The 18,954-nt window shown below is 40.1% G+C and overlaps 1 protein-coding gene across 1 annotated transcript in view; it reads left to right on the forward strand.

Annotated features, from left to right (window-relative positions):
• Positions 1 to 1,236: 1,236 nt before the first annotated feature.
• Positions 1,237 to 18,954, forward strand: part of RERG (RAS like estrogen regulated growth inhibitor) — a 116,989-nt gene continuing 99,271 nt past the window's right edge. The window contains exons 1-2 of the mRNA XM_025930636.2: positions 1,237 to 1,375; positions 4,816 to 4,979. Of these exons, the coding sequence (XP_025786421.1) occupies positions 4,919 to 4,979 (61 nt within the window). The 5' untranslated portion in view covers positions 1,237 to 1,375; positions 4,816 to 4,918. The remainder of the gene's footprint in view (positions 1,376 to 4,815; positions 4,980 to 18,954) is intronic.

Raw genomic sequence — 18,954 nt, forward strand, 5'->3', positions numbered from 1 at the left:
GCAAACATGATGACAGATAAGGCTACAAGGCTCATCCTATCCAGGTGTGTGTTGTGAGGAGGAAATAGATTGGTGGTCAGGAAAGTCACAGAGGATACAACACGTGAGCTTCCTCAAAGAAAAATCAGGAGAGCACCTGAGCAGCTTGGCAATTCCTCCCTCCGCCACGGATCTAGCTTCTTCATTCAGTCTGGCCCCTGACTCTCTGTGCAGTGGCTTTCCAGGTCAGCACTGGCCCCAGAAACTGCCTCCATGGTTACACCTCTTCCATCAAGGACACACTGAAGATTGTTCACTTAGTGGTAGGTCCCTGTCTGCTCTATATCGCAGTGGTTTTCTGGAGGCCACCTGGTCTTTTAGTAAGAACACCCAGAACTTGAAGGAAAGAAATACTAGCCTAGGTGTTTCCTGCTCCTTTGATCAGAAGATTCATAGCCTTTGGGCAATCATTTAACCTCTCTGAAACCCACCTACTCATCTGTGAAAGGCTAACAATTATAATACTAGTGCTTACCTCAAGGGAGGGTATAAATATCAAATGAGACGAGAGAAAAGCGGGCCTAGCACAGCACCAATATTAATCATCTTTGTTAGGTTTTGAGGAAGATGAAGTATGACTTCTATTCAACGCCTGTAAATGCTGATCATGTAAGGAGAATGTAAAGCTTTTGGCACTTTGTCAAATATATAACTATAAATTTCAATTGGATTCGGTATTTATATCGCTCCTAGCATCTCGTAGCTTCCAATCCGGCCTGGTTTTCATTCCAGCCATTTATTAGCCTTGGACAAGTTATTTATCCTCTTTCAATTTCCTGTTGGGTAACATGGGGATAATTAAACATACCTCAGAGGGATGTTGTGAGCACCATTTGAAGTAAGGAATGGAAAACACCACGTAGCGATGCTTTCACACGCAAAGTTGTAACCTACAGGAGAGGTCCTTCTTCGAGAACCTAGAGGCCGGGAAGGACCCCGGGAAAGGGAAGCCAGCCTGGGATGCAGCACGCAGAAGGCGGATGTGTCTCCTCTGGGCTGGGAGGCGGTGTCGCGGGAGGTACCTGCCCAGGGCCCCAGTAGGGGGCGCCGACGCGCCGCACTGCAGCATCCTGGCGGCAGAGCGGCGGCCCCGGCCGGTCTGAGCTCGCGTCCTGCCGCAGTCCCTCGGCCGCTAGTCTGGGCGAGCGCGAGCGCAGAGACCCCCACCGGCCCGTCAGCACTTGCAGTCGCCGCCGCCGCCGCGGCTCCCACTGGCGATCGCAGCCGCGGAAACGCGAGCCCCAGGCTGGGCTGCGCAGCGTGGGAGGGCTTCGCGGGGACCGATTCCGAACTTGCAGGGGACCGCGGCTCTCCCGGGCCTGGAGAGTGTGAACAGGTGAGTGTCACGCACGTGCCCAGGTGGCTCTTACGGAACGACTTCCTGCACACCCCTGGGACTCCCGCCCCCGCCCCCCAAGGACGCGTGGCCTCTGGATCCGTCGTCCTGGTCGCCGGGTCTTCCCGGGGCGGCTTTGGGGTTCGCTGAGAGGGGAGATGTGAGCGCCGGCGCCCAGAGCTTGACAGCGCCCTCCGAGCTGAGACTGAGAATGCCCTTTTCATTTAGGCTGCATTTGCTCTCCAGGTTGAGAGCAAGTGACCTGCCGTCCCCATGGGCTTGTTGATTGTTCTCGGATACCTGTTGCTCTGGAGCAAAGCTATACCCGAGGTTGGGGGGGGAGGGGGGGGATCTTGCACAATTATCCTCGTCGCTGTGGGTGCTGCGTTGCAAGATGAGGGAGAATTCCTGGTAGCGGGAGAAGGAAAACTTGATTTCAGAGCTAAAGAAGAGGATCTCATTCCTAAGACCAGAGTCCGCTTGCCTAAACAGCTGTGCTTTATTTTGATGATAGATACAGAAGTTAGAAAAACTATTACCTTATAAAGATGCTTGGTTCCCCCTACCCCACCCCATCCCCAAAGAGGAAGTAGAAGGCAAGGACCTTGATAATAATAGTCTTGGGAATGATTTATTATTAATGAAACCTTTCTTGAAATAAATAAAACCAGGTTATTGGTGACCTAAATGTCACAGGTTTGACAGACTGGAAGCTCCTGGAAGGTGGCCACTTTTGTTTGTATGTGCTTAGCATAATTGTGGAATGATCAACAAATGTATTAATAATAGCATAGGATTTGGAGGCTAGCTTCTTTTTCTTCTTTCTAAGCCTTCTTTTAGTTCCTTTGTGTTTAGGGGGAAAATCACTCTACCTTTAGTCTCCTAAATATCTAGGTGTCATTTTAGCTTTAGGAGTGATAGAAACTCAGAAGTTCTTTTGTCCTAGTAAAGCACTGTCCACATAAAAAGGAAATGGCAACTTCTAGACCCTGCCAGTATATTTCTAAACAACAACATTAAGACAAACATTTTTAGGTCCATGTCATGGAAGGTCTGGAATTATAAATTATTTTGAACATCAGAAGTTGGCAAAAGATCACTTAATACACCAATTTACACATTTGTCTTTGTTTTATATTTTTGTCAAATGTAACTTTTCACATTTTTATGTGAAAACCAAAATGTTGAAACGTACATGTCAGTTTGCATCTTCTTTAAGTGATCTTCCTAAATAATAGGTTGATAGTCAGCAGCTGTATCCTTATAAGTGAAAAAAATTAACCTACACAATTTTTTTCTTGTGTGCAATTCCTATATCTCTGAGGTCATTTGGGAGTTAATGAAGTATTTGGCTTATATATTTTTTAGAAATCACATTTGATGACTACTTTCATGATGTATAAATAAGATAGATAATTACTTAGAATTTATGTGCATGGAAATGAGCAGTTTTGCATGAAATAACAAATCATTGTTTATACAGACCCTTGCTTGGTCTGTGTTTCAAAGAAATGCTTGCCATTCTTATGTAGAATTTATACAGTTATATATCTGCAGATATTATGCTTTTGTGATGCTTCTGTGATGAAGCACTGAACTTTAAACATAAGGCTTTTCCTTAATGAATGCATATAAAATGACAAATAAGGAAATTCTTTTATCTTTAGCCAAAAGTATGGGCTTAGACACATTGCAGATGTTAAAGCTTCTGGTTTTTTTGTGCTGTTATTAATGATTACAGAGAAATTTTGTTTGTTATTGGGGATGAAGTAAACAATAGCTAATGTTAATGTTGACCTTTTTATCCCTCAGAGGAAGCTCTGGTCCTTTGGAAATCAGCAAATACAAACTTTGTTGGGTGCAAGGCTAGGATGCATGATGAAGAAGGCAATTACACTCTCATGCCGTCGTAGAAATACTTTTCCAGAAGGAGTTTCACTTCTTTCTTTCTCTTGAGAAGCTCTTTTGAAAAGTTGTAGATGACAAAATGCTGCCAGGAGCAGTTTACACGTTTAGATAACCGATTTGTGTTGCAAAAATATCTTTGCAGACTGACAGAGTGGATGAAATGAATGAATCACTAACGTGATTAAGTTTAACAAGGATGAAAGTTAAGTCATGTTTAAGTTTAAGACACTGATTGCAGGAGTTCCGAATGAAGGAGTCTGCAGTTCTTGTGAAAGATGTGAATCTTGCTGACAGTGGCTGTACAACCACAGTGCCGGATACAGAATTGGGAGAATCTCACTGAACTTTTGCGAGGTCAGCTTGTCAAGTCATGTCGCAAGTAGTGGATGGATGGAAGGCCATGTTTTTAGTGATGAAATGGCAAGTGCCAGCAAAGTGCATGTGGTGAAGAGAGAAGGCAAGAGTCAAAGAAAAAAACAAACAAGACCATGCATCTTATGAAGAACAAGGGAAGATGCCAGGTCTCATTTTCCTAGAAAGTAGTCGCCTAGGATGGGGCAGAGGGTCCTAATAGTTGCTGGGCTGCTTGAAAGGTTCTGAGTAAATGTAAACAAAAAGTTGACTTTCTGTCCGTTGACCATCTCTGACCCCAGGTATTTGAAAGTGTTCAGTCGGACACAAGATGGTTGTCTGATCTCAAGGAAGGATTCCTGACATGGCTAGAGGATTACTTTGGTTGACCCCAAGGCTCTTTCCAACTTTACATTTCCATGGTACTAAGAACCTAGGTGTCATTCCGAAAGCACCCATCTATATAAAATGTACTTACATTGTATATAATATCATTTCCTAAGGGTTAGGATGGTACCATAAACTAATTTACTTAAGATTGTCTTAGAAAAGGAATCAGAAGTTGAGGAATGGCATTTCTCTTTTGTGTGCCAATGGTATTGTGCCCAGAAATATATAAAAATATTAACTAGATATTATATATCAATTCCTGGAACATGTGTATCTGTCACATGACTCAATCATGTGATCTCGTGTGAACTGAGCTAAAATTTAACCTTGAAGTGCAAATTCAATAATTACAACAGGATTGACTAATATGAATGTATATTATTCAGCCCTAAGGAAAATAAAAGAGTTCCAAATGTGATTCCTCCATTATGTGTATTGTGTCTTGGGTATTTATAGACACATGGTAAATACACGTATTCACACACATCAAGTATTTGTTATCAGTTATTGACCAAAAAACAATGCCTTCATTAAAAATGTCTCAGGTTATGCTATTGTGTCTGAAAATGTATATGTTTTAGAACCAAAGAGATCTAAATTCAGGTCTTGAATCTATCGTTTATTAGTTGACTAGTTTGCAGTCAGTTGCTTTAGCCCTACACAGGATTGCGATGGAGATCACAATGGAAAATGCTGATAAAGTGAACGGTAGCTGGCATGTAGGAAATGCTTAATAAACACTAAGCCCTCTCTGCAGTCGCTTATGAATTCCCAAATCTCTTTTTTTCAAGGATTGCAGATTTACAATGATATGGTGAATCCAAAGGCGGGAACCGAAAAGATTTTCTCAGCTCTTTAGTTGGAACGACAGTGAATTATCTACCAACACCCAGCATGGCTAAAAGTGCAGAGGTCAAACTGGCAATATTTGGGAGAGCAGGTGTGGGCAAGTCAGGTAAGTTTTTTGATGTGGTTGTTGAAGTGTCTATGCGCGCGCACGAACGCGTGTGTCTATGATACTGCCTCCTGAGATTGGACAGGAGGGTGGTCGGCATTTCTCATAGTCTCATGTGTTGCTCTTTTAGGTGAAGTCTCTTTCTCTTTATCTAGAACTTTCATTTCACGTAACAAGTTTTATGTACTTTTTTGCTTATTTATGATGAAGTAGCTCGGCTGATAATACACGAGGCAAGGGAGGTATCATAGGTCGTGGTATTCTGAGGAAAGGTATAAAACAAACCTCCAAAGAAATCAGATTGTGGAAGTGAAAAAATACGTATTTTCTCTTCTTTCTCTGTACAAGATCCGGAGGGGCCACTTTTCTCTTCTTTCTCTGTACAAGATCCAGAGGGGCCACTTTTATATCTCATTCATCTTGATATTTGCAGCAACCACCCCAATGTCAAGCATGTGTTGGATGCTAAACACATGCTTGTTGAATGAATATATATCTTTTCAAGAAACAGAACTGCATTACTACCCGACACTTTTAAAATGGGGAAGAAAATTTAGAATGCATGACCTCAAGCAAGACAGCTATCGCCACCAGTGCCTCTGGAGTGAATTTAAATGATCGTATTGTGGCTGACACTAGTAATTCAGAGACTTTTTTTTTTAATTCCTTACATGAGAAAAGACTGACAGACCTTTAAGATTCAGGGTGAAATGGTGGATGTGAAAATGCACCTAATCCACTTTGAAAATGTATCTCAGATTTCATAATTAAAGAACAATGCTAAAGTAGATGTTGCTAAAATGTAAAGGCAACATGGCTTTTCAGATCATGCTGTCTTGATCTCTTACTGGAGGAAAGAACCATAATTGACTTTGCACACGGAGCTCTTGGTTTTCAGGAAATGACTCCAACAGATATCTAGTAGGAGCGTATTTGTAGAGGGAGAGCCATTTGGGTTGTCCAATACAATAGGTAATGCACATAATCTTAAATAAACAAACATAAATAGCTTTTAATTCTGTGACCAGTCTCCCTTTCCTAACTGGCTCTCTGGTTTAATTTCAGCAGTAAATCTTCCCTATTCTAAGTCTTTCTCTCTCTTTCTTTTTCTTTTAATTTTTTAAGAGTGCTCTTTTTTGACATCCCCCTTTCTTCTTGCTGCTGACTTTTGCCTCTGGCAGAAACCAAGCAAAGAAAATAGATAGTTGGCAAGGCTTAAAAACTGCCAGCCTTCACAAGATTGAAGATAGTTGAACTCCTCCCCATTAATCTCCTCAGTGTTTTCCGATGGCGTGAGAACCTAATTTCCGTAGCTGGTAGAAAGCTCTGGAGAATGAGGAAGCTGTTCCAGTGAGTGGAGGATGAAGGAAGGGAGTCTGGGAAGGCGAGAGCTGCCAACAATAGCTTGCCTAAGTCCTTCGTGAGTGAAGGGTCTAGGCCTGGGGCTGCCTATTTATTACCTATTCATTCAAAACTTACTAGAGGCAGTAAAAGAAGGAAAGTTTTAGAACTCCTTTTATTTATCAAAATAAACTCCACATGGTTGGAAAAGTTAAGGAAAAATTAAAATTTGGTTGAGAAACTAGCTTGCTGTATGTGTAGCCGTCCCCTTCTCATCTATACTGTCTGAGGGCAAGCACTGGACATCTTTCTTTCTTCTTTCTTTCACCTCTCATTCATTGCTTAAAACGTGGCAATCTTCCACTGCAATCATGCTTCCGAAACTGCTTTTGCTAAGGTCACCACTAATCAATAGCCACCAAATCTAATGAACATTTCCCGGTTCTGGTCTTCTTAGAACTCTTCCTGCCATTCAACACAACCACGTATTCTTTCCTAAAACTCCTTCTGTCTCAGGCTGTCGTGACCTCACACTTCTTGGGTTTCGTTCTACCTCTTCATTGTCCCTAACCAACTGCCTTCCTCGGCTGCTCTTCATCAGCCCGCCTCTCAGAAACCTCAAGGTCCTGCATCCCCACCTCTTATCTTCTTGCTCCATACATTCTCCCTAGAGGCAATTCCTCACCCGCATAGTTGAAGATAACACCTGCACACACAATCCAAATTCTGCTGACCTTGGTTTTATTTTATGTCAAGTGCAGAAGCTGGACTTGTTCACTAAGTTCCTTTCTAACTCTAAAGTCCTGTGATTCTTAATGCATGTTCTTTGTACTGGTTTCTCCATCCACCTTGTATACATTCTGCCATTTGTATTTATTTTCATGTAGGTGAAAATGAGAGTGATAGACTTACATGCCTTAAACAATTGCCCTTTTGTCTGTCATCTATACATAGTGTTTCCCTATTTCAACATTTAGACTGTTTTTCCTGAGACCTGGTAACCACACGTCACATTTAAAAGGTGGTACTAATTTGACTTGTGCTTGGGAGACAGTACTGAGACTTTTTCTCACAGTTCAGTGAAAACAGTTACAGAGTGCTTTGTATCCATCAACTCTGGAATCTGACTGTAGCAATGTTAAACTCACGTTTATTTTAATTTTTTGTTAATGTGAATGTCTGATGTCTCTGCCTAGTTGTTGTACCACATGGTCACTTTTCTATCCTATAGTCTGTATCATTCTTATAAGTTGTTTTTTAAGTCTGTAAGACGTTATGCCTGCTAGAATGTCACAGCAGCTTCTCATTTTCTCAGATGCCTCCCCACAAATGGTCATGATCTTCCCATGGGCTCAATGATCTGTTTCTCTCCAGACACCCAGCAGGGGAAGGATTCTTAGGGGAGCCAGCTTGCGATCTTGGAAGGGTAGAAATAGAGCATCTCTGATTTGACTTGGGTCTGTGTTCATCGCATCAGAGGCTTCAAGTCTTACCTGTACCATCTACTTCTCCCCATACTCACTACCAAGTTAGAATTTGGGATAAGCAAGACATGTTGTCTACTTGCTAATCGACAAGTCAGGTTTGACTTCCAATTCTATACTTTATCATCGGGGTGAACATGGCAACTTTGGCAAGTTAAGTCCCTCAACTATAAAAAGGATATAATAGTGCCAATCTCAAAGAGTCATTGTTAGGATTGAATGAGTCATTACATGCAAATCTTTTAGAACAGCACCTGGCACATAGTAAGTGCTCCAGTATTAGCTTATAATATTATAGCTTTTCAAGGCATACTGATTTTAATTTGTTAAGTTTTCTAGAGAAAACATAACTGTCGGAGATGCATTTACATTCAAGTGGGTATTTTGGTTTTCAGTAAAAGTCGGAAAGCGTATAAGACAGGAACTCTATATTGCTACTCTGCACACCCTACACACACACACACACACACACACACACACACACACACACACCCCTTCTCTGTCTCTTTCTCTTTTTTTAATGTTTATTTATTCTTGAAAGAGAGGGAGAAAGCGTGCAAGTGGGGGAGGGGCAGAGAGAGACAGAGGATCCAGAAGTGACTCTGTCACTAACAACGGCAAGCGTGATGTGGGGCTGGACTCAGGAGCCATGAGATCATGACCTGAGCTGAAGTTGGATGCTTAACCCACTGAGCCACCCGGATGCCGGTGTCTCTTTCTCTTGAATTCAAAGTCTGGCTAATGTCAGTTACAGTTTGACTACTGGTGATCATAACTCTACTTCTTGTGTCTTATATCTTGGAAGAACAGCCAAAAATATGTTTGTGTCATCAATAAATTTACACCTTAAATTTGAAAGTACTTCTGGTATGTGGTAGGCAGCTTCCTAAGCCCAGGTAATGGATAGGCCCTCTATGTTTAAAACAGAATTTGACCTTAACCAAAACTTTTTGGTTGACAGGTTGACCATAGAAGTATTAGCACAGGCAAAATTTAGTAATTTGTTAATTACTAAGGAGAACTGATAAAACGTGAGGAATGTGTGTGTGTGTGTGTGTGTGTATTTTTATATACAGAGTATATACATGGTCTTGTATTGGGAGGATTCTTTTCTCTTCCGTCTGATTTTACCTCGCAGTTCTGAGAGCTTGCTTGCTGGTTCAGCATGGTGAGCACTGTGGGGGATGATGCAGATGGCAGAGGGTCCTTTTCCCAGCCCATTGTATCTTCTCTTACCCCAGCAGGGTAGACATGCCCCTTCACTGGCTGAGGGTAGAGCTCTAATAACATGGCATGTGGGACGTAGATTTCTTCACTTGTGTGTGTCAGCCTATAATTTGATAGGCTCCGAGTGATCAAAGCAGTAATGCCTGCCATAAAACCTAGAATGCACACCATATTTACTTAAATGCTTCCTGGATTCATATTATTCAAATTCATAGTAAGTGTGGGAGGAGCTGAGAGAAAAACAACAAAAATTTTAAATTTAGTTTCACAGTTGACATTCTCATTTTAGAATTGAAATATTGTGTGCCGTAGCTAAATATATTTCCTGAAAGGGCTAGCCTCAAATTGAGTAATGCTATCCTCTAATTCAAAAGCCACTTGGGGCACTCATCCGTGAAGGCTTAAGTTCGGAGATTCAGATTGCTGGGCTATAAATTGAGTGCTAAACACAAACGAGCTTGTGATATATTTTTCCTTGGCACAAAGAGAAGTGATCTATTTTTCCTTCTTTTTCCTTGTTTCCTTGTTCTTGTTTGCTCCTCTCTGTCTCTCAATTAAAAAAAATTTTTTGAAAAACTTTTTTCATTTTATTTTTCAGTGGGGCAAGGACAATTCTGATTTTAAATATGACTCTTCCAGAAAGTACTAAATACCGCTTTAACATAATATGTATGCTTACGGCTGGGGTATGTTCATGAGATTTCACATACGTTAAATGAAAACAGCAATATCAATAGCATCCTGGCTAGGTCAGTTTCCTTATGCTATAGAACCTACCTTTTGCATTTTAGAACCTTTTCTCTGTATGTAGCTATAATGCCAGTTCGTTCCCTTCATTCAGACTTAATGGTGTAGTATGATGCTTTTTGAACGTTGTGTTCAAAGTACTTTTAAAAGAAGAAAGAGTGCCTGGGTGGCTGTCAGTTAAGCATCTGACTTGGGCTCAGGTCATTATCTTACAGTTCGTGGGTTCAAGCCTCGTATCAGGCTCTGTGCTGACAGCTCAGAGCCTGGAGCCTGCTTTGGATTTTGTGTCTCCCTCTCTCTCTGCCCTTCCCCTGCTCATGCTCTCTCTCCGTCTCTCAAAAATGAATAAACATTAAAAAAAATAAAAAATAAATAAAAGAGGAAGAGAAAGATCTGGGCGATTTGGAGTATGTAAGCATCTCATGACAATCATGTAATTATTTTGCGTGCTTTATAAATTACCAAAATATATGCAAAATTCAATGTTGCTCCATAATATATCCATGTTTGTTTGAATATAAAAATGATACCCCCCACCAAACAGTGACCAAAGTGGACTCCCTGGGAGGATAGAGCAAGTTGACCTGTGGCTTCAATAACCTGTAAGCTCCAGGTCCAATATGAAAACCACAAGTCTAGGAAATGACCTCGGCTGTGCACGTCACATGAAAGTGAGTGACCACTGAGAATGGTCCCGTCCCACACTTTTTACTTATTTAAGTTCTCAACCAGCTCTTCAAGTTCTTGGTCACTCTTCTTTTAAAATTGTATAATCTTGATGGTAAATTTTCTTTAAAAATTTGTCTGAACAAGAAGAGGGACAGATTATGTTTCGGGTTGGTGCAAACACAAGTGTATGTACATGAACACTAGACACAAGGGTATATATGTGTGTGTGTGCATGTGCATACCAAAAAGCCTTTCCTAGGTGGTTCTTGAATTTGAAACATTGCCAGAAATGAGGTCCATTGGTTCCTTGTTTAGTTGGTGGTTAGAGAAATAATTGTTTTTTATTTTATCTTATGATTTTTTTAACATGAAATGTATTGTCAAATTGGTTTCCATGCAACGCCCAGTGCTCATCCCAACAGGTGCCCTCCTCAATGCCCATCACCCACCCTCCCCTCCTTCCCACCCCTGAAATAAGGGTTTTTTAAAGGACCGGGCCCACGGGAGGAAGTTGGCATTGAGACAAGTTTGGATGAGGCTAGAAAACTAGCTGTTTTCCTGCCATGAATGTAATCATATGGTTACCTTGGCTTTCAAGCATTTATACTTCCTTTACTTGCAAAGAGAGAAAAGCGAGAAGAGACAATCAGCCTAGATGAGTTGATTTTCATTTGTTTCTTCCACCCCAAGAGGAACAAAAGGGTATTTTCAAATCCCAGGTGCACACCTGTTGGATATGTGTAAAAGTCATACCTCTGTGCAAGCTGTAAGTCACGATGACCTTTATTGTACACCCAGAAAGAAAAAGCAAGGATGAGGAGTGGTGAGGGCTTAGAAAAAGAAAAGAAAAGAAAACATGAAAAGGAAAGAAAAAAATTAAAAGCAAAATCGGTTGTTAACGGGTGGGTGGTTAAACATGTTGTAGGTTGGCAATGACCAATTCTTAGACTTTTCCTAAGGAAAATATAATTAGGCAAGAAACAATACTGGCAAAACAAAACAAAATAAAAAATCAAGACCTGGTTTTCAAAGCCAAAAGGACATATCTCTGTCCTTTCTTTTTTCTATTGGAATATATTATTAAAATTTGGGTATCCTTTATTTTTAACTGACAGGTAATTTATTCATCAAAATAGTTTCCTGTAGTTAATTGTCAGTTGTTGTTTGGTTCCATTTTTGTTTTCTTGGCAACTGACAAGGACTAACTTTAAGGAAAGGGAGTGAAGAAAATTGTAAATCATCCATGTAATTCCCCTTTTTATTCCTGGTATTTCTCCAACTTATGGGTTTAGGGAAATCAGCCAAATTTTCAAAGTGGTACTGTCCTTGAAGCCAAAATTCCAGTGCAAACGCATCTCTGTTGCTACAGCTGCCTTTGAAAATTGATGTGGTTTCAGAAAAACAGCCATAATTTCTTCCATCCCATTAAAAATGAAAGCAGTTACATTATAGAGACAGAGCAGTCTGAAAAGGTAATTTCAGCATGGAGTAAGCAAATACGTAAAGCTCCTGTATATACATATGAGAGAGAGGTTGTTACATAGATCACCCAACTTCTTGGTGCACAGCCAAGTCTAGAGTCCCTAGTTTATGACTCTTGCAAGTTTGCAAATAAATGTGTTCATTTGGTATCACACCATTCTTTTCCACATTCTTTGGAACACGTTGTGTTAGGAAATGAGATGATCGTTAGGATTTTATAAAATGAACCTTGTTAAAACCTGGTGAATTTTGTGTTTATAAGAAACTTTCAGTTATCAATAAATAACCAGTGCATAGCAAAGCCTTCTGGGACTCCTGGGTGTGTTACCAATCAGTATGGCCACCTGTAAGATTCTTAACAATCATATATGTAAGAAAGTTCTTCTGTAATATAGTATTTCGTTTCTTATAGCATTGGATCAAGTGTAAGAAAACTGATGAGTCATCCTCTGCTAAAGAATAAATTTCTCATTGTTATCAAAAGAATATTTTACACTATGTCCTGTCAATATGATCTAATTATTTTTATTTTTTTTAATTTTTTTTTAACATTTATTTATTTTTGAGACAGAGAGAGACAGAGCATGAACAGGGGAGGGGCAGAGAGAGAGGGAGACACAGAATCTGAAATTGGCACCAGGCTCTGAGCTGTCAGCACAGAGCCCAACGCGGGGCTCGAACTCACAGACCGTGATATCATGACCTGAGCCGAAGTCGGACGCTTAACGGACTGAGCCACCCAGGCGCCCCTGATCTAATTATATTTAAAAAGGCACTCAACTCTACTGACTGAAAGGATTGGGTTTAAACTTCAGCTTCATCCTGCTCATGTCTTTTATTATTCATCTGTCAAATGAAATACATTTGCTTGCTTATTGATTGATTGATATAACAAGGCAGGTAGGATAGGCTTTGAAGGTACTTTGAAAAATCACAAGTGTGATCTGAATTTGGTCTTAATCCAATGATGCTCTTGTTATCAAAGTCCATGCAGTTCTTCCTCTATGATCCTTAACATTTCTGTTTGGACAAGCAGTATGGTGAATTCTCTAACTGTCCATTGCTGGAGGCCACACGAACATGCTCCATTCAGCAGTTGACTGTTAATGTTTCTCCACCAACTACATAACATTACAGACTATTCAGATGTAGCAGTTTCTATGCCTTAAGTAACTTGCCCTTTGAAATATGTGAAATGAGTAAGTACTGAGTTGAGATTTTTTTAAAGATCGGTATGTAAGAAGTCAAGATGGGAGGAGAGCTTAAGAAAATAATTCAGACTTATGCCTTATTGGAAAAGGAAGCATGACAAGTTATAGAATTTTTTTGATGATCGAATCTTGTCCTTATTAAAGGATAAAAGTTTAAATATTTTGGTAGAAAGGTTTCTCAAATAATATATAAATATATGTATCTCAATATTTCCTTTTAATCTTAAAGTATATTTTTACTCATTCATTCAGTCATTCATCCAACAAACATCTGTTGAGTCAACTTTGTGTTCTAGCGTATTTGTACATGGTATAGGATACATCTACATTCCCAAAAGGGAGAACAGTAGATATATCTGCTCATCATTATATCCCTAGACCCTCACACAGTATTTGACACAGACTGGATCCTCAACAAAATGAACAAATTGAGTTAGACTACGTGTTCTATACATGGTTTATAATTTTACTGAAAGGCATATATTTTAATGGTCTCCTTGTTATAACCAAAGTAGTTTCTTCACCTGCACTTGAAAATCTCCAGTGATAGGAACTCAGTATGATTGGACGTAGACTATTTTTCCCTTGGACAGCTGTCAGTCAGTGTTCCAGAGAAACAGAACCAATAGGACAAGAGCATACACATACACCCATATACAATTTATGTATGTATGTATGTATGTATGTATGTATGTATGTATGCTGGCAAGACTGAAATCTGTAGAGCAAGCTAGCAGGCTGGAAACTCAGGCAGGAGTTAATGTTGCAGTCTTGTGGCAGAATTTCTTTCACCCTGGAAGCCTTGGTTTTTGCACTAATGGCCTTCCAGTAATTGAATGAGGCCCACCCACGTTATTAAAGCTAATCTCCTTAAGGTCAACTGACTGTAGATGTTAACCACATCTACGAAATACCTTCACAGTTACTCCTAAGGTAATGTTTGATTAAATAACTGGGCACTGCTTTGGGCCAGCCAAATTGGCACATGAAACTATCACAACAGCTCTTCCTGTTTGTTACTTTACCTTTGGAGCCAAAAGGGGTTCATTAGCTTCTACTTGTTGACTTTAAGCTTACTCTCAGAGTGACAGGAGACATTTTAAATCCCTCTTCCATCTGACAGCCCTTAACACATTTGCAGATAACTAGCGTGCCTGGACCCATGCTGGCTTTTCTCTTCCACAGTCTGGTTACTCTTAGTTACTTCATTTGCCCTACAGAGTGTGGTTTCTAATCCCAGCACCATACGGGCGGCGGTTCCACTTGATCTGTGCACTCCAGAAAGTGTGGGGGCTGGAAGCGAATGCAGACATGTCAGATGTGGGACCTCCAGGCCAGATCAGAGCAGGACTGTGAATCTGTGACTGCCTCCCCTGCTTTTGCTAAGACATCCTAGGTCATTTGTTGCTTTCCGCGTTACAGTGGATGTAGTGTTGGCTCATGGGGACATTACTGCAAATGAAGTTGTCTTTTTAAAAAATATGTGCTGTTGCTGAGTGAAATCTTCCCAAACCTATAGTTTGCATATGGTTAACCCAGGTGTAGAAGTTTATTTTCATCCTCTTAAATATGGTTTTGTTAGATTTAATCTATTCTGGCCTGTCGGGAGAATTTGTGTCTAGTATATGTATCATTCTTCTCTATTTTCTGTCATCTAGAAATATGTTGGTCTTGGAACATTATGGGCCCTTGATGCTCTGCTTGAATCATAGAATTTTCCACTTTGGTATTATTTAGCTCATTGAAATGATTGAGAATCCCAGGGAGTTCTTTGGATAATTTACAGCCAGTAAAGAAAAACAAAGATATGGGGACATTACCAGCATATCACATTATTTCCAGGTTCATTAAATAAATTCTGTTAAGATTTGCCTTAAAAAGGGTGATCTGGGAGGAAGTCTTACAGTGATGATCCCTCATTTAGTATTTTGTTTAGCATTTCTTGTTTCTGTCTCACATTCTTATCTTAAGATTCAAGGTACATAGCTCTATAAAGTGCATACCAGTGATCAATTTTTATTGGTCCAGATATCTATTCGATACAGAAAGTTGTTTTTCAGAGACTCATCCAGGATCTGTATGTACATTTCTGTACTGAAGTGGCTGAATTTATGTGCTTCGGGACTGCTGCTGCAAATCACAACTGAGTTTGGGAAGAGATTTTCTTCACTGGATTATACCAGTAGATATCAAACTTTAGCCTACCCCAGAATCACAGGGAGAGCTTGTTAACACACATGTTTCAGGACCCCATCCTCACAGGTTCTGGTTCGGTAGGTCTGTAGTAGAGCCAGAGAATTTGTATTTCTGATTTCTAACACGTTCCCATATGATGCTAATGATGCTGGTCTGGGGACCACATTTTGGGAACCATTGTATTAAGTTTGCTAAGTACTTAATTTCCATTTGAAATAGGTGCTTTCAGCTTTGCAAATGCACATAGCTCTTCTCCAACAGCTTGTAAGAAACACTGAGTGTCAGGCACTGTGATGAGTACTGGTGATACAATGGTAAATAAGACAGATGGGCTGTCTGCCCTCACGAGGCTAACATCTATATTGGAGTGGATTAAGTGAGCCAAAAATACTCTATGGGGCAGAGCAAATGTGAGGTTTTTCTGAGGTTCCTTACAATTCAAATTTTTCACTCCCATGGTCTGGTAACTTTTGTTAAAAAAAATATATATGTCTTAACAACTGCGACATGCTGGGCTTTGGTTTTAAGATGAGATGTTTGGCAATGGTAGGTGTGGGTTGAGCTAAATAAACTGCAGTGTCAAGTGTCTGAGAATTAAACGTTTAATCTAAGACCCTGGTACCAAATTTTCTACTGAGAGAAACTAAGCAGACCACATAGGAATTGAACCCATAACCTTGAACTTTTAAGTAACACCAAGCTCCACTTTATCAAGTTAAGGCTAATATAGAACCAAATTAAAGAAAGGAAGTTGTTCTTTTGGAACAATGATTTGGAAAAATGATTTTAAATTGCTCTTTGGTGTTGTCATATATAAAACTTATGCAGTGGTGTGTAGACAGAACTGTAGTATTGAGAAAAATTCATAAGTTTCCACTGTCGGGGGTAAAAAGGTATCTTTTTCTCAATGATGCATTTCCTGGTTTTAAAAATACATGAAAAAGGTCTCTTTTGTTTTATGTGACTGGGCAGTAATTTAAGAGGCGAGGCCAAAAATTTAAAAAGCAAGAATAAAAAATTGTGAATATTTATTTGTCTGAAAAGTATTTGACTTTTTTGTGCATTAAGAATCCCATAAATTACGACTAAATCTAACAACTGAGCCAGCTTCCTAGTCATTTGGCAACACTTGTTGACTTAGAGGTTTTAAAGAAAGACTCAACCACGCATGGTAGTATGAGTAATGGTTATCTGTTCCAATGTCTGGGACATTTTTCCATTCAAGATATTTTATATCTTGAATTTATTTTTCTACAGTGTCCCAAAAGAGGTGAAATCAGGAGCATAGCAACCATGAGTCTGAATATCCTTGAGTCTTCCAATTTAACCCATGATTTTTTATGTCTCCCATTTACCAATTTACAAATGTTTGTGACATTACTGTTATGTTCCCAACTCTTCTACTGTCTCTATTCTCCCATCAATAATGTCAATATTTGTGGGGGAAGTCCAGAGAACTACATCATTGGCCTTGTCTTCAGGGACGTTGGTGTTTTGTTGGACATTTACGACTTACAATTAGAAATCACCTAGTGATAGTTTATGTTCCAGCGGGATGACTGATTTTTACAAATTTGTATCTTGAAATATTTTTTTTTTAATTTTTTTTTCGAAATATTTTTTAAAAAATTGCCAGAGTTACCAAACAGTACAGAGAGTCCTTGTGTACCCATCACCTAGCTTTTCCCAGTGATAACATTTTACATAACCATAATACATTGTCAAAACCAAGAAATTAACATAGACACCGTATCAGTTGTGTGGCATGGATACAACTAGGTTATAGATCTTAAAATGATTGATTTTTGACTCAATTCAGGCTCAGGACCCATTTGGAAAGGCAATTGGGAAGGATACCGAAGGAGAGCCTTTGAGAAAGGACAGAGCTCTTCATGAGTTTTCAAAAGGTGAAATCTGATAAATTACTTATTATCAGAAATGTATACATTGAAATATGTACAATTTAGCAAGTAGGTCATACATAAGATGTTCTAGCAGTTTAGTTTAGGCCATAAATGCTGTAGGAATTGAGGAGAGTAAGAGAAACCAGTGGGAAATACTTGGGGAGAACTTGAGGGAGGCAGTGACACTAAAATCCTGTCAGTTCAGTGGGATTTTTATGGTGAGGAACGGAACAACTTCCCTCTTGTTTCTTATCTTTCAAAATTATGATGTTTTCCTCATACCAATTCACATATGTCATCAATGTTGGAAGTAGAAGCGGAGAAAGGACAACAAAGTGAAAAAAGAGAGATAGGAACTGAATGAAAGCTGGGAAGGGAGAAGAGCTTTCGAAATCTTGCTGATTCCGTCCCAGGAAAGGTCCTTTCAAAGGTGCCTGGAACTAGCTCAGCAGTCCTCATTTCCCTTTAGCGCCAGGAACACAGGCTTGGAGCCCAAAAGATCATTTACTAACTGTATGTATGGTTGGCTTCTTAACTTTGGGGAGCCCCAGTTTCCTCTTCAGTGAAATGCAAATGATAATAACCATCTTATCTGAAAGCTGTTGTGCACCAAAACCAAATGAGATGTAATTGTTATGTCCAGAATTCGTGATCCCCAAAGACCACCAGGGAGCCAAGTCCGACGCAAAAGCAAAAAAGCCTTTATTCGAGCTAGCTGGAGCTCAATCCCCTACCTGCACCAACGTAGGGGTGAGATACCAGGGAGAGAGAGCGAGTTTCAAAAGGACAAAGGTTTTATTGGGGCCTAGGGGCAGTTGGTGAGGTAATGGCTGTGGCCTCAGCAGATTGGCTGGGGAAGGGTCCGAGTCCTGTTGGGGGGGGGGTGGTTACTCAAGGGAAGGAGGTGTGGTCAAGGTGAAGGACACAGAACAAGATGGAGGCGGGCATAGCCCTGCCCTTTCAGTAATAATAGTCAGCAATCCTAGTAACTAGCTAATGCTTCTAGCATTGATTATAGGCCAACCACTGTTACAGGACACAACACACTCGAACCCAAATAATTATCACAGCACCTCGATAAATTTGGCCCAATTATTATCCCTTCTTTACAGACAGGGAGTTTGAGTTCCCAAAGAGGAAGTAACTTGCACAGGGTCCTACAGTTAGTGACTGGATTCCGGCAGAGCTAGGATTCAAACCCAGCAGTTGGCCTCCACTGTCTGTCCTTCTATCCACAGTACTCTGAAAATTTTAACAAAACACCAGGCACAAGGCTAGAAATACTCCACAAGTGTTATCTTCCTCTCTCTCCCCTTGTCTTCTCTTCCTCATTACTTAGGAATACTCATTTGGTTTAATCAGTATCTATGAAAAGTACTTTACTTCACTAGATCCATTACTAGAGAAAAATGAGGAACCAGGAGAGAGAAGATGGTGATTAACTAAGAGATCTTATAGCCTTATATTATATTTTTATTCAGTTGAACTTTAAAAATAATATTTCTATCCCAAACTCTGCTTATGATTTCATGCTAAAACCTCTTATTTGGCTTTTAAGGCCCCACAGTATGTGAAGGAGGTGTTAAGGGAGGAAGATGGAAAGTATAAAGAAAGACAGACGAGCCTAACATTGAATATGTGAAAAATGTGAAGTGTGTTAAATATCCTCAGTGGGAAGGGAGGATACATTAATAATTTGACCTGGAAGAGCCCC

Source organism: Puma concolor, chromosome B4 (genome assembly GCF_028749965.1).
Source record: "Puma concolor isolate L17-30 chromosome B4, mPumCon1.1.hap2, whole genome shotgun sequence".
In the NCBI taxonomy this organism is placed as follows: domain Eukaryota; kingdom Metazoa; phylum Chordata; class Mammalia; order Carnivora; family Felidae; genus Puma; species Puma concolor.